At 43.1% G+C, this 15,091-nt stretch overlaps 1 protein-coding gene across 2 annotated transcripts in view; it reads right to left on the bottom strand.

Moving 5' to 3' along the window:
- The window catches only part of LOC120998159 (cytochrome b5 reductase 4), a 352,348-nt gene that overhangs the window by 267,661 nt on the left and 69,596 nt on the right, over positions 1–15,091 (bottom strand). For both annotated transcript variants that reach the window (XM_040428717.1, XM_040428718.1), the window contains exon 3: positions 5,762–5,862. In XM_040428717.1, the coding sequence (XP_040284651.1) occupies positions 5,762–5,862 (101 nt within the window). The remainder of the gene's footprint in view (positions 1–5,761; positions 5,863–15,091) is intronic.

The following is a 15,091-nucleotide window of genomic DNA, read 5'->3' as shown; positions in this document are numbered from 1 at the left end:
GAAAAAAAGTTAAAGTCAGTGTCCTCCAGAGGTCTTTTAATGACCTCCTGGGGAACATATTATGTGCCAAAAAGTAATTAAAAATACGGTAAGTAATAAAAATAAAAAAATAGAAAATTTAAAAAATTAAAATAAAAAAATAAAAAAAAATTAAATGCAGTCGCTAACAGAAACCGTCCTCATAGTCGCCCCGTTCTCTCAAACCTATAAGTTATATATGAAAACGATCGTCACAAAATAGGGAACCCATTGCAATAATTAATTGTGTCAGTTTTAATATTTAAGAAATAAAAAGCTATAATTAAAAAAAAAATACTTGTTAATAAAGTTCTCTTAGATCAAATTGTACAGTTTAATTTCTACTACTGAAAAAAAAAATAATAACATTTCCCGAACTCGGGTTCGGTTCCAAGATACCACTGATGGGAAAAAAAAAAATTTCCTCCTTTAAATCCTAGGTACGTCATAGTCTGGTACGTCTTAGGCCCCTTGCAGACGAGCGTGTCCGGATTAGGTCCGGATGCGTTGTGAATGCGTTCAGTGAAAAATGTGCGATTTCGCAGGCAAACCTGAATGTATATAAACAACAACTCTTAGCAACCATCTGTGAAAAGTGCATCGCATCCGCACTTGCTTGCACGTTTTTCACACAGCTCCATTCACTTCTATGGGGCCAGCGCTGCGTGAAAATCACAGAATATAGAACATGCTGAGATTTTCACGCAATGCTCAAGTGATGTGTGAAAACCAACGCACATGTACACAGACCCATTGAAATGAATGGGTCCGCATTCCGTGTGGGCGCAATGCGTTCGCATCATGCATTGCACCCGCGCAGAATACCCGCTTGTCTGCAAGGGGCCTTATAGTCAGAAAAATATGGTAGTGGAGAAAGATCTAGTGAAACTTAGCCAAACAGGTGAAAAAACTCCTGACTTTCACACCTGCGTTTGGTGTGGATCCATCTTGTATCTGCACAGACGGATCTGCACCGATAATGCAAACGCTTGTATCCGTTTAGAACGGATCCGTTTGCATTAATCTTAAAAAAAAAAAAAGTCTAAGTCAAAACGGATACAAAACGGATAAAACTTACATTGAAAGTCAATAGGAGACGGATCAGTTTTTAATTGCACCATATTGTGTCAGTGAAAACGGATCCGTCCCCATTGACTTACATTGTAAGTCAGGATGGATCCGTTTGGCTCCGCATCGTCAGGCGGACGGCAAAATGCTGCAGGCAGCGTTTTGGTGTCCGCCTCCAGAGCGGAATGGAGGCGGAATGGAGCCAAAGTGATGCATTCTGAAAGGAATCCTTGTCCATTCAGAATGCATTGGGGCTGAACTGATCAGTTTTGGGATGCTTGTGAGAGCCTTGAAACGGATCTCACAAGCGGACCCAGAAACGCCAGTGTGAAAGTATCCTAAGCCATACAAAGTGCTTGCCAATCAAGGAGCTGAAGTCCAACCCTGATCTGCTGGTTAGAGCAGCAGACAAGGGTGGAATGGTCGTGATTTCAAATCAAATTCTGCTAGATGATGTTAAAGGGGTTGTCTCACTATACCTCTTAAAGGGGTTGTCTCACTTCAGTAAGTAGCATTTATCATGTAGAGAATGTTAATACAAAGCACTTACTAATGTATTGTTATTATCCATATTGCTTCCTTTGCTGGCTGGATTCATTTTTCCATCACATTATACACTTCTCGTTTCCATGGTTACAGACCACCCTGCAATCTCTCAGTGGTGGTCGTGCTTGCACAATATAGGAAAAAGCACTGGCCTATGTGCACTCCCACGGTCACAGCCACCAAAGAGGCTGACTCTTTTTTCCTAAAGTGTGCAAGCATGACCACCATTGATGGATTGCAGGGTGGTCTGTAACCATGGAAACGAGAAGTGTATAATGTGGTGGAAAAATGAATAAAGCCAGCAAAGGAAGCAATATGGATAATAACAATACATTAGTAAGTGGCTTGTATTAGGCTTCTTTCACACGAGCGAGTTTTCCGTGTGGGTGCAATGCGCGAGTTGAACGCATTGCACCCGCACTGAATCCGGACCCATTCATTTCTATGGGGCTGTTCACATGAGCGGTGATTTTCACGCATCACTTGTGCGTTGCGTGGAAATCGCAGCATGCTCTATATTTTAAGCGTTTTTCACGCAACGCAGGCCCCATAGAAGTGCGGATGCGGTGCGATTTTAACGCACGGTTGCTAGGAGACGATCGGGATGGAGACCCGATCATTATTATTTCCCCTTATAACATGGTTATAAGGGAAAATAATAGCATTCTGAATACATAGTAAAATAGCTCTGGAGGGGTTAAAAAAAATAAATAATAATATTTAACTCACCTTAATCCACTTGATCGCAGAGCCGGCATCTCCTCCTGTCTTCATCTTAGCTGTGTGGAGCAACAGGACCTGTGGTGACGTCACTCCGGTCATCACATGGTCCATCACATGATCCATCACCATGGTAAAAGATCATGTGATGGATCATGTGATGACCGGAGTGACGTCACCACAGGTCCTGTTGCTCCACACAGCTAAGATGAAGACAGAAGGAGATGCCGGCTCACCGATCAAGTGGATTAAGGCGAGTTAAAAAAAAATTAAAAATTTTTTTAAGCCCTCCAGCGCTATTTTACTATGCATTTTGTATTCAGAATGCTATTATTTTCCCTTATAACCATGTTATAAGAGAAAATAATACAATCTACAGAACACCGATCCCAAGCCCGAACTTCTGTGAGGAGGTTCGGGTTTGGGTACCAAACATGCGCGATTTTTCTCACGTGAGTGCAAAACGCATTACAATGTTTTGCACTCGTGCGGAAAAATCGCTCGTGTTCCCGCAACGCCCGTGTGAAAGAGGCCTTAAACTTTCTGTACATGATAAATGCCACTTACTGAAGTGAGACAACCCCTTTAATACTTATCTTAAGGTCTGTGGTTGAGTTGGTGAGTTGGTTCAAAATAAGATTAAACAATTTTTGATGGAGGGCTTAGAATTGGGTATTTTTTTTAAATCAAAAACAGCTGACTATTTGTAGGTACAGTGTCCTACAATACCTATTTCCACTCGCTGCTCAAAGAGCACAAAAAATGTCCCCCACCCCTCCTTAAGCCCATTGCTACTGGAATAGGGACAGCGGGGAAAAGACAGGGGGCATGGGTTAATTTCTACCTTCTGCAAATTGTGAAAAATATTCCCAGTTTTATTAGAGACAGGGCTGATCAGAGGCTGGGGGGGCGGATCAGAGGCTGGGGGGGCGGATCAGAGGCTGGGGGGGCGGATCAGAGGCTGGGGGCACATGAGAGGCTGGGGGGGCACATGAGAGGCTGGGAGGCGGATCAGGGGCTGGGGGGCACGAGAGGCTGGGGGGCGGATCAGGGGCTGGGGGGCGGATCAGAGGCTGGGGGGCACATGAGAGGCTGGCTGCCATGGTCAGCTCCCTGCTGTTGTGTCCACAAAGCACAGGGCAGCAGGGAGAGTGTAAAGTCCTATTCACATTTAGGGTGAATATGCCAAAAGTTATTAAATAAAAAGTAAAAATAAATAAAATTTAAACCCCCCCCCCCAAATATAGAAAACAATATATAGCGATATATGTCGCACATCGCACATGCTTAAAATTATATTGCAATATAGATTTTAAGCCATATCGCCCACCCCTACTTCAAATTATATCGCAATATAGATTTTAGGCCATATGGCCCACCCCTAGGATTAGCAGCCTTGCAAGAGTGTGAAATCACATTATTAATCCCTCTGGATAAAGGCATGTTCTTAATTTTTTTGACCAATCAGTCAACACTTGTGCAATTCTGATCATGTGACTTGTTGCATATTTTAAATAGTGTGTTACCATATATTCAGTTAGGTCATGATTAAAAACTATCTAGTTCAAAATGCATAGACCGATCTTGTGGTACTATGTTTTTTTATATGCTTTTTACAATAAGGGTTACGGTAGCTAAAACATAACACATAATTACATCCACACTTCATCTAGAGTCCTGACTACATCCAGAATGAAGATACCTACATCACCAATTTAGTTAAAGGGAACCTGTCATCAACTTTGTGCTGCCCATACTAACGGCAGCATAAAGCAGAGACAGGTGAGTTGATTTCAGCGGTCTGTCATTTTGAAAGTTACAAGTAAGTGGTTGCCGAGAACCAACATCACAATCATTGCAGACTGGGCCTGGAAAAGAGTCCCGACCACCTGAGAAGAGTCCTGGTTATTCATGATCTCCTGCTCTCCTGCCCATCTGCTGATGACTGACCGGCTTCTACCTAGTTTTCTCCCTTTCTCTCTAGGAGAGAACTGCCAACCATCAGCAGATGGGTGAGAGAGCAGGAGATTATAATAACCAGGACTCTTCTCAGGTGGCCGTGACTCTTTTCCAGGCCTGGGCTGCAATGATTATAATGCTGGTTCTCAGCAACCGCTTACTTTTAGCTAATGAGTGACACATCGCTGAAATCAGCATTTCTGTCACTATTTTATGCTATCCTCAGTGAGGTCAGCATAAGGTTGATGACAGGTTCCCTTTAACATCATCTGACAGCCACCCATCAGCTGGGAAGTTCGTTTCAGCTAAAGCAATCAGAGACTCGATTGGGAAGACACCAACTCTCCTACGCAAGGACGTCTCTCGCACAGGTGAACTTCCATGGCTTGCTGAAACGGTCTAGCTTTTATACGGTTTTAACCAAAGAGCGTCACCCCCTAATGGAACGTAGCCAGTGTATGCCATCCATAAGGGACACTGTGTATATCTTGTTTAACTAGTATTCCGGACCTTCGAGTGGAAAATTCACAGATGCCCAATAAATCAGAATTCTAAGAAAACCCTGACAGACAATAGTTAACTCTCTTGAACACATTCCCAAACAGATCTTTTTGTTCATTTTCAGGTCACAAGGATTTGGATTAGTCAAATAGGTAGAATAATACCAGTTAAGACAAATCTTCAATTCATTCATAGGTGAGAATAGTTTAATCAGACACAATGACGTATGGCGTATAACAGTTTCTTTTGTCCTTTGGAGATGACTCTCAGTCATTTTCAGAAACAATGGATGGGCTGGAGACTCCAAGTCAAGTTTGGAAATCAGACATTTCCTAGTTTAGCTCTGTTTACCAATTCACTCCTCAGTATAAGGTACCATTTACACGACCATATGTATTTTGCGGTCCGCCAAAAATATGGATGACATCCGTGTTGCATCAGTTTTTTACAGACCAATTGTAACAATGCCTATTTTTGTCTGCAAAACGGACAAGAATAGGACACGCTCTATCTTTTTTGCAGGGCTGTGGAATGAATATACAGAGGCGGGCACCACACGGTGTGCTGTCCACTTTTTTTGCTCAACTATTGAAATGAATGGGTCCGCACCTGATCCGCAAAAAAATGCGGACCGAATGTGGAGCAAAAATTACAGTCCTGTGAATAAAGTAGAAGTGATTAAAGTAATAGGGAATAGTCAGTGATGCCAGGAGGGCACACATCTTTTGATGTTGGCGTGTTTACACCTGCATTGGAGCCTTCCAGCGGGTTATCAGCACTTTGGGGGCAAGACTAGCACAACATGCAGTACTACTCTTGCTGCCAAAAACTACTATTTCTTTGCAATTCTGACCTTGTCAACAACAATGAATGCAACGTTGAGAGGAATTTATCTGCAGAATATGTTATGATTTTAAACAGAATGGCTAACATTGTGTTTCCACTGTACCTGATCAAAAAGTTGAGTGCCATCTATTCCAGCTGCTTTCATGAGCTCCTCCTCACCCCCAGGATGGTATTCCATGTAAGGAGTGACATTATAGACCAATCCTGAAAAAGAATCATGCTCATGTCAATCAAAAATTCGCACTCAGCATCATTTTCAAACGAGCACATATATGAAAGTATTAAAAAAAAAAACGGGAGATAGATCCTCGTGTACAATGGCAGATTCTAATATGGAGGGCTAGGACAGCAGGCCAGGATGCGAGTCTGTTGGGGGCCCATGGTGAACATTGGAAGTGGTCGAATAAGTTGGTGAAATTAAGAACATATGAACTGTTGTTTTATATGTGTTCATGCTATGTAAAATTACTGGTCAGGTTGGAGCTGTTACAGGGCTTTACAGTTTTAGTTTATTACAGTATCATCACTTTTATTCTAATATGCAAATATGGGTAGAAAGTCAAAGGGGCTGTCCCACAAAGATATTCTGCCGTTTTCAAACCAGCATCTGGATCTGAATACTTTTGTAATTGAAAGTAATTTCAAAAATTTGCATAGCCACTGAGTTATTCAATAAAATGTATCTGTATAACACCACTTTTTTTTTTCCTATTTCTCTGTCCTCACTGAGGTGGATGCACATGCTCAGTTCCACCCTTCAACTGCCTCCTGAGCTGTGGTAGGGAGAGTGTTGCAGCAGAAAGGACACACACCCCGAGCTGGACATAAACCTTGAGCTGCCAGCTTAATATAAATCTAACAGAGCAACACAATGAATCAATGGGGATCTCTCTGGTTCAATGAGAGGTACAGGGCTGAATCTAGCTTTGTTAGAGATGATCATGCACTATATGACACATGATTTTCATTTTTTACAGTAATCATGGGATAACCACTTTAAGCTTCTGCAGAATGACATCTATAATAACCTACGAACACAGTATCCAACATAAAACTAAACAGTGCATATTTACTAAGGCAGTATAAAGCCTACTGGCATAAGATGAACCAAAATGATTAAGAGGCATGCACAAGTGAGACCCATGCCCCAGAAGCCAAAAGCTACACCAGTTGGGAACTGGTGTAGATTTCAGGTTTATTTACACCACTTTTTTGGGATAAGTTATCTTAAATTTGTTGGGCAGCATAGGCTTCCGAACCTCCGGTCCTCTATTTTAAAAAGTGGCACGCACACCATAAAAAGTGGGAAAAGATGAGCCTTGCACAAAAATTTGCAACTTTTCTATGGCAGAAACCTTGTGAATAACCATTACCTAATTCTCTACAATTTGTGAAACCTGCTAAAAATGTTTCAAGAATCAGTTAATAAAGCTAACAACATTAACCCCTTAAGGACTAAGCCCTATTTCACCTTAAGGACTTGGCCATTTTTTGCAAATCTGACCAGTGTCACTTTAAGTGGTGATAACTTTAAAACGCTTTGCCTTATCCAGGCCATTCGGAGATTGTTTTTTCGTCACATATTGTACTTCATGACACTGGTAAAATGAAGTCAAAAAAATTAATTTATATTTATAAAAAAATACCAAATTTACCAAAAATTTGTAAAAAAATTGCTAATTTCCAAGTTTCAATTTCTCTACTTCTATAATACATAGTAATACCTCCAAAAATAGTTATTACTTTACATTCCCCATATGTCTACTTCATGTTTGGATCATTTTGGGAATGATATTTTATTTTTTGGGGATGTTACAAGGTATAGAAGTTTAGAAGCAAATCTTGAAATTTTTCTGAAATTTTCAAAAACCCAATTTTTAGGGACCAGTTCAGGTCTGAAGTCACTTTGCGAGGCTTACATAATAGAAACCACCCCTTCTATAAACTACACCCCTTAAGGTATTCAAAACAGATTTTACAAACATTGTTAACCCTTTACGTGTTTCACAAGAGTTATTGGCAAATGGAGATGAAATTTCAGAATTTGAATTTTTTGGCAAATTTTCCATTTTAATCCATTTTTCCCAATAACAAAGCAAGGGTTAACAGCCAAACAAAACTCAATATTTATGGCCCTGATTCTGTAGTTTACAGAAACACCCCATATGTGGTCGTAAACTGCTGTACGGGCACACGGCAGGGCGCAGAAGGAAAGGATCTCACAGGCAGGGGGCTGGATCTCACAGGCTTGTCACCGGAAGGCAGCGCAGATGCCTAAGGAAGGCATTGCGCTGCCTTCCATGCCATCGGGTCCCCCCTACAGCCGCATGGGGACCCGATGGCACCTCCGATCACCGCCGCCGCATAAGGTAAAAGCCGCAAACCGCAGGTCTGAATTGACCTTTGGTTTGCGGCGATCGCGACCCCCCCCCCCCCCGTGACAGGATGCCCGCTGAATGATTTCAGCGGACATCCTGTTCCGATTAACCCCCGCAGCGCCGCAAACTAGTTTTAAACTTAGGACGTACCAGTACGCCCTGGGTCCTTAAGGACTCGGCAAACATGGCGTACCGGTACATCCTAAGTCCTTAACCCCTTAAAGACACATGACGTATTGGTACGGCATGTTTCCCGAGTCCTTAAGGACTATGATGAGAATTTTTTTTATTTTAGACATCTGTTCAAGTCATCGTCCTGCATACATGTTACGTTGATGGCTGCACTACTGCTAATTTAACATGAAAGGCAATAACAAGCCCAAGAATCTATTTTTTTTGTGAGTAGAAATCTATACAAATTATATTTCTTCTATCTTTCCACAAGTGTTAAAGATATTGGGGAATATTTTTCAATTGCGCTGTTTTATATTGCCACTTTTAAGTCTGCCTTTGTCTTTTTGTGCTCTGCCAAATTTATGAGATGGCAATGGTTTTTATCACTTCGACACTCATGTAATGTGACTTCACGTTTCTATGTGATTATACACCAGGGGGTTACCTGATGTAATTTGCAATTGGCTGCGACATTTTCTACGACATATAACAGTGTAGCACATAATAAATGCACCTTAAAACAGACCAACTTCTCACTCCATTTCTGAAAGTGGTGTGGGAAACCAAAAGTGGATATACTTTGTGCAAATTGTCACGTGGGCCAAAGAATTTGACAATTTAACTCCACAGAACTGGCGTAACAGCTTTTATAAATATCCCTCATTATTTTATCTAGGCTTGATGTGATGAATATGACTGCCATTAAAGTCAATTGTCCCTTTGGTCCATTATGTCAGTATGATCCACATGCTAAATACAATGTTAAAATTTTTGTCTTACTGCATAATTCAGAGGCACTCTTGATGCTCTGTCACGGCTTGGAGGTAGTTTGCCGTGACACTTTCGCCACGCATTCTGGTTGCCGGTGGCAACGTGTTGTTGTATTGCATGCATGTGTGCTTTACCTTTAAGGCTGTTGCCCTTCCTTTCTGGTGTGCACGGGGTTAAGGTGTGAGCAAGGTGGAGCTGTGTGTGGTCTCAGGTCTCTCCATATACTGTTGCTGTGAGACTGAGATCATTGTTATGTCTGCCTTTGTTTGTGAAGGAGCTTGCTCCATTCTTGGATGCTATCTGAGGGCTATCCTAGTTTGACATCGATGTCATCCCCTTGTCTTCCCTTTGTTTCTATTCCTTTACCTATCCTCACTTGTTGTTTTGAGTATGGTGTGTGATGTACAGGGTGTTTGTTGTATGTCATTTGATAGTCCATGTCCGGTCTATTTGGTGTTTGTAGTCCAGCATGGTTGTTTGACATTTCCCCTGTTTGTCTATACCTCTGAAGGGGGATCCCGGAGGGGGAACCAGTATTCAGTTAAGCAGTGCTGTCTGGGTCCACCATGCATCTTGCTGCATGGTGGTCCAGGCAGTTACTACTGCTCCTGTGTTTGTACTGTACTGTACTGTACGACTCGTTCCTTTTGTTGTTCTGGGCAGGTAAGTGACGTTGTGGTCCTGTGGTCTGTTGTCATTCTGCCACAGGAGACTTACCTGTCGAGTTTGTCCTCTGCTTGCTGTCTGCTCCTCTCCTTGCTGTTAGGCCTGCAGAGACTCCTGCTCTTCCGTTTCTTAGAAGAACAGGTCATCTCTGGCCCTTACTTTACTACCAGGGATCATCAGGGTTAATAGGGCTCTAGGTTTCCTGGGTATGAGCCGTCCTACCATCCAGGTCCGCTCATACTGTGAGGAGTTAGGGCGAGGATTAGGGACGCCATAGGAGGTGACCTGCTCCCTTATCCTTGGTTTCTGGCCTGGTGGCATTCCCTTCTTCCCTGACATTGTACGGTGGGGGTTTACCGCACTCCCCACTGTGACAGGCTCTGACTCTGGCAATGAAGGTCTTTGACTACCTATTAACATTGCCTCCTAATCTATTATAGTATATAAGACTTTGGGGGCACATTTACTGACACCGGCTTTTTACACCAGTCTTAATTTCCCCTGTGCAGTAAGATTTGTCTAATTTAACATACTTTTTGCTTTATAAGGCTAGGGCTACACGACGACATGTGTCGCTCGACACATAGGGCAACACTACACTGCAACAAGTGTCGCGTGACAATTTTTATAATGATAGTCTATGGTGTTGCAATGAGACATACTGTGATGCGACAGTCGCAGAAAAATCCATCTTGGATGGATTTTTTGCTACTGTTGTGTTGCAGTTGCAGCATGTCGCAGTGCGACACCATAGACTATCATTATAAAAAATGTTGGGCGACACATGTCGACAAAAATCTTCCTAAAAAGTGCCTGCGTCTTATAAAGGGTCAGGGAGATCCAGCATGGCCAGACCCCCATCTGCTTCCTTAATGATCCGGCAGAGAGCACATGCACAGCTTTGCCGATCAGTGAGAGAGTTGGCATGTAGGAGAACCATTTGTTCAGCGCTTGGGGAAGAAGGTCCTATGCTGTAATGAAAGTAGATGAGAAGTCCAGTACAGCTTAAGGACCTTTGATGATGTCATCAATGGGAGGAGCCAGAGCAGGAAGACTATACAGCCAGCACTGGTGTAGGGAAATATGAGTTTTTATTAAAGATGTGTGTTTGTGTGTAACAGAACTGTATAGGTGCATGTGTGTAGCAGAGCTGCATGTGTGTAGCAGAGCTGCATGTATGTAATGTATCTGTATGTGTGTATAGCAGTGCTGTATATGTGTAGCAGTGCTGTATGTGTGTAGCAGTGCTGTATGTGTGTAGCAGTGCTGTATGTGTGTAGCAGTGCTGTATGTGCAGCTCAGCCCCATAGAAGTAAATGGGTTAAAGAGGACATTTAATCAGGCTAGCTCTAGTTTAATTATTATCCTACCTTTATAGGGGGCGACCCCCTGTTCGTCCTCTGCTGGCCCCGTATATTTTGGCGCCTTATATTATAATGAGGCGACTCGGTTATACTAGGCAGAGAATTGTATTTTCCCTAGGAGTGGTTATCTTCTCCCTGGCTGTGAGTGCATCCAATCAGAGCGCCCGCTCTTAGCCACGGAGAATGAGCTCAAGGATGTCTACACACTCAAGTTCTCGCGAGAACTTGAGCTCATTCTCCCTGGCTAAGAGCGGGGCACTCTGATTGGATGCGCTCACAGCCAGGGAGAAGATAACCACTCCCAGGGAAAATTCAAGTCTCCGCCTAGTATAAACGAGTCGCCTTATTATAATATAAGGCACCAAAATATACCGGGCCATAGCGGATAAACGGGGGGTTCTGAAGAAAAAAAAAAAAAAAATGCCATGGCATCAGTGGGGTCCGCCCTATAAGGTAGGATAATAATTAGACTAGAGCTAGCCTGATGAAAGGTCCTCTTTAAGCTGCGATACCAGGCACATCCGCTATACAATGTACAGCGCTGTGCTTGGTAAGCTGCGAGAAGGCTGCAGAGCTCACAGGAGTGCCTGTGCCTTCTCAAACTGATTGGCAGCATTCTAAGGCATGAGCTGCAAACCACTACCACTGCTGCTGATTCACAGTCTTCTCCCATAGGTAGAAAGCTGTCAATCAGCAGCAAGGGTTCGAAAAAACCTGCAGCTCATAAAGACACTGGACTCCTGAATCACAATTCTGGCTTCACACTGCAACGAGTAAAGTTTTACAAAGTTTTACAAAGCAAAAAAAAAATTCACCTGTAAATGACACACTGCTGAAATACTGTAACTGCCAGTGCCATTGACCAAATACTAATTGTGGGACATTTAGGGTGTGTTCACACATGCACGGTGGAAAAATTCTACTTTTATTTTTCACTGAATCTACAGCTTTGTGGGTTTGTAGCTTGAATGGCCTGGGTCTGACCCTGAATTAACACCATTCAAGGGGCTAATGCCGGTATGGACGGAAACCTACCGCAGTTTTTGGTCTGTTTTCTTGTGGAAACTGAGGCAAGAAAGGATGCGAGAGGGTTTTCAAAACAATGGAAGGTAGAATATGCGCAGAAAAATGCTGCGTGAACAAGTACTTGTTACTACTGGCACAATTTATGTCAGACAGTGTGCACAGAGGGAAAAGAGGTTTGCTGAATATACAGCTGCAGGAGGTAAGGTGTTTATTACTGGGTTACAGAAAAGTGGTTTTGCAAGTGGAATTCAGCTTTCAGGTCACGTACAACGGCAGAAAACATCATATCTCATGCTGTTTTCTTTTCACTGACATCACTGCTGATATTTTGTATCATCTCACATCTGTGAGGGGCAACCAGAACACAGCAGGCAACTAATTCACATGAGGATAATGACAATTCTGGAGGCCTGATAATACTAGGACATTGGGCAGTCGGCAAGAACAGAGTTTTGCAGAAGATGGAAAAAATTTTTTAGAAGAGGAGAAAAATTATAAATATGTCAGTGTCCCTTGTTGGCTGATAAATCGTTGATAAGATGCATATGGATTTTCAATTCGCTCCAAAAGATTATTGCTGGCAGGTCATAATGGCTCTGCGACGCGTAAACACTTTCCACCTTAGCAATATACACCAATCTGTCATAACATTAAAACCACTGACCGGGAAGTGAATAACTGATCGCCTCGTGACAGTGAGGCATGTAAAGGCATGGGATATATTAGGCGTTAAAGGCTACAGACCCTTTTGGAGGCAATTATTTTATCATTGCGTTTTACTCATTTTGGGTTAAAAATCGTTTTTTCAGTTGGTCTTTGTTAAAAATCTTCATCAATTTTTACATAGTTTACAAGCAAATGAAAAAGAAAGTAATCCACATTCAGATTCTGCACAAACTACAATTCAATACATGTGTATGGGGGACTTTCATTGCAGTTTTTCTGTGTTGACAAAAAGGTGGCAAAAAAATAAATTATGTAACACTGTGTTCTAGGGGTGGGCGATATGGCCTAAAATCTATATTGCAATATAATTTTAAGCATGTGCGATATGCGATATATATCGCGATATATTGTTTTCTATATTGGGGGAGGGGGGTGTTTAAACTTTTTTTTTTTTACTTTTTATTTAATAACTATTAGCCTTCTTAAGGGCTAGAACCCTTTTGTCATATTCACCCTAATAGAGCTCTATTAGGGTGAATAGGACTTTACACTCTCCCTGCTGTCCTGTGCTTTGTGCACACAACAGCAGGGAGCTGACCATGGCAGCCAGCCTCATGTGCCCCCCCAGCCTCTCATGTGCCCCCCCCCAGCCTCTCATGTGTCCCCCAGCCCCTGATCCGCCCCCCAGCCTCTCATATGTCCCCCAGCCCCTGATCCGCCCCTGATTCGCCCCCCAGCCTCTGATCCGCTCCCAGCCTCTCATGTGCCCCCCAGCCCCTGATCCGCCCCCCAGCCTCTCCCTCTTATCAGCCCCCTCTGGTAACTTAAAAAACCACCCTCCCTCCCTCCCCAGTATTAATCATTGGTGGCAGTGGCCACAGGGTCCCCCTCCCCCCCCCCCCATCATTGGTGGCAGTGGGCAGTTCCGATCGGAGTCCAAACAGTGTAATGCTGGGGCTCCGATCGGTTACCATGGCAGCCAGGAGTCACGCTACTGAAGTCCTGGCTGCGATGGTATGTTAGTGAGCAGCATTATACTCATGTGTGCCGTGGCCGCCGGGCGCTCCTTCTTCTCATAGGTCTGTGCGGCGCATTGCTAATGCTATAAGCATTAGCAATGCGCCACACAGACAGAAGAAGGAGTGACCGGCGGCCACGGCGCACGTGAGTATAATGCTGCTCACTAACATACCATCGCAGCCAGGACTTCAGTAGCGTGACTCCTGGCTGCCATGGTAACCGATCGGAGACCCAGCATTACACTGTTTGGACTCCGATCGGAACTGCCCACTGTCACCAATGATGGGGGGGAGGAGGGGGACCCTGTGGGATATGGCCGGCACATTCATTGGTGGCGCAGTGGCCACAGTCCCTCCCCTCCTCCTCCTACTCTGTTCTCATTGGTGGTTAGCGGCAGCCGCGCACAGTGGGGAGGGAGGGACTCCCTCCTTCTCCACTGTGTCGGCTCAGGAGAACATGGTGCGCGACGAGAGCGAGATCATATCGCGGTCCGGCGATATGCACAAAATCCATATTGTGGCACAAATTTATATCGCATATCGCCTATATCGCCCACCCCTACTGTGTTCCTTGTTTTTTACTTGAAGCATTTTTATCTGTACTACTTTATTACTATGTGTTTCACTGAGGTTGTGTGTAGTTTGAATTTGCGTTGGCCACTAGGGATGAGAGAATCGACTTTGGATGCTTCATCCAAAGTCGATTCGCATAAAACTTTGTTGTAATACTATACGGAGCGAGATGTATTGGCTCCGATGAGCCGAAGTTATTACTTCACAAAGTCTCCGTACAGTATTACAACAAAGTTTTATTCATCATTATACGTCATTTTAATTTATATTTTTTATACCCAGGAAAACATAAAAAAGGGAAAAATTGTCTTTATTTTTCATTTTATTTTTAAAAAGCACAACATGCAACTAAAATACATTTTATATTATGTACCCTATCCATAATGGATGCTTTGATACAGGGGATGTATGAAATGTTATTGCCAGAAAGCTGTGGAGTGGCACGTGATTTTATTTTATTATGTCTTTTTTTCCCCACTTTGTGTCCCCCATACGTTCATACAAGACCTTTGAGTGGCAGCGCCCTACATGTATAGTGCAGCAGGGAGGGAGTATGGCATGCTGAAAACTTTGCAAGTTTTATATGATTAAATGAACAAAAATATACAGTTTAAAAAAACATTGTCTTCTGTATTTTTGCTGATGGAGAAGGACTGGATTTCTTCCAGTTTATTATCCAACCCAAGCGGTAAAACAACTGTCAAACGTAAAACAGACTGTTTACTAGGGGTAACGCAGAACTTCCCATGACAAGTCCATCGTCTAAATAGGGCATAATTAGATCATTTGATCTCCT

This window comes from Bufo bufo, chromosome 4, assembly GCF_905171765.1.
Source record: "Bufo bufo chromosome 4, aBufBuf1.1, whole genome shotgun sequence".
Lineage (NCBI taxonomy): Eukaryota > Metazoa > Chordata > Amphibia > Anura > Bufonidae > Bufo > Bufo bufo.
Note: the sequence above shows the minus strand (reverse complement) of the source record. Positions and strands in the feature narration are given on the sequence as shown.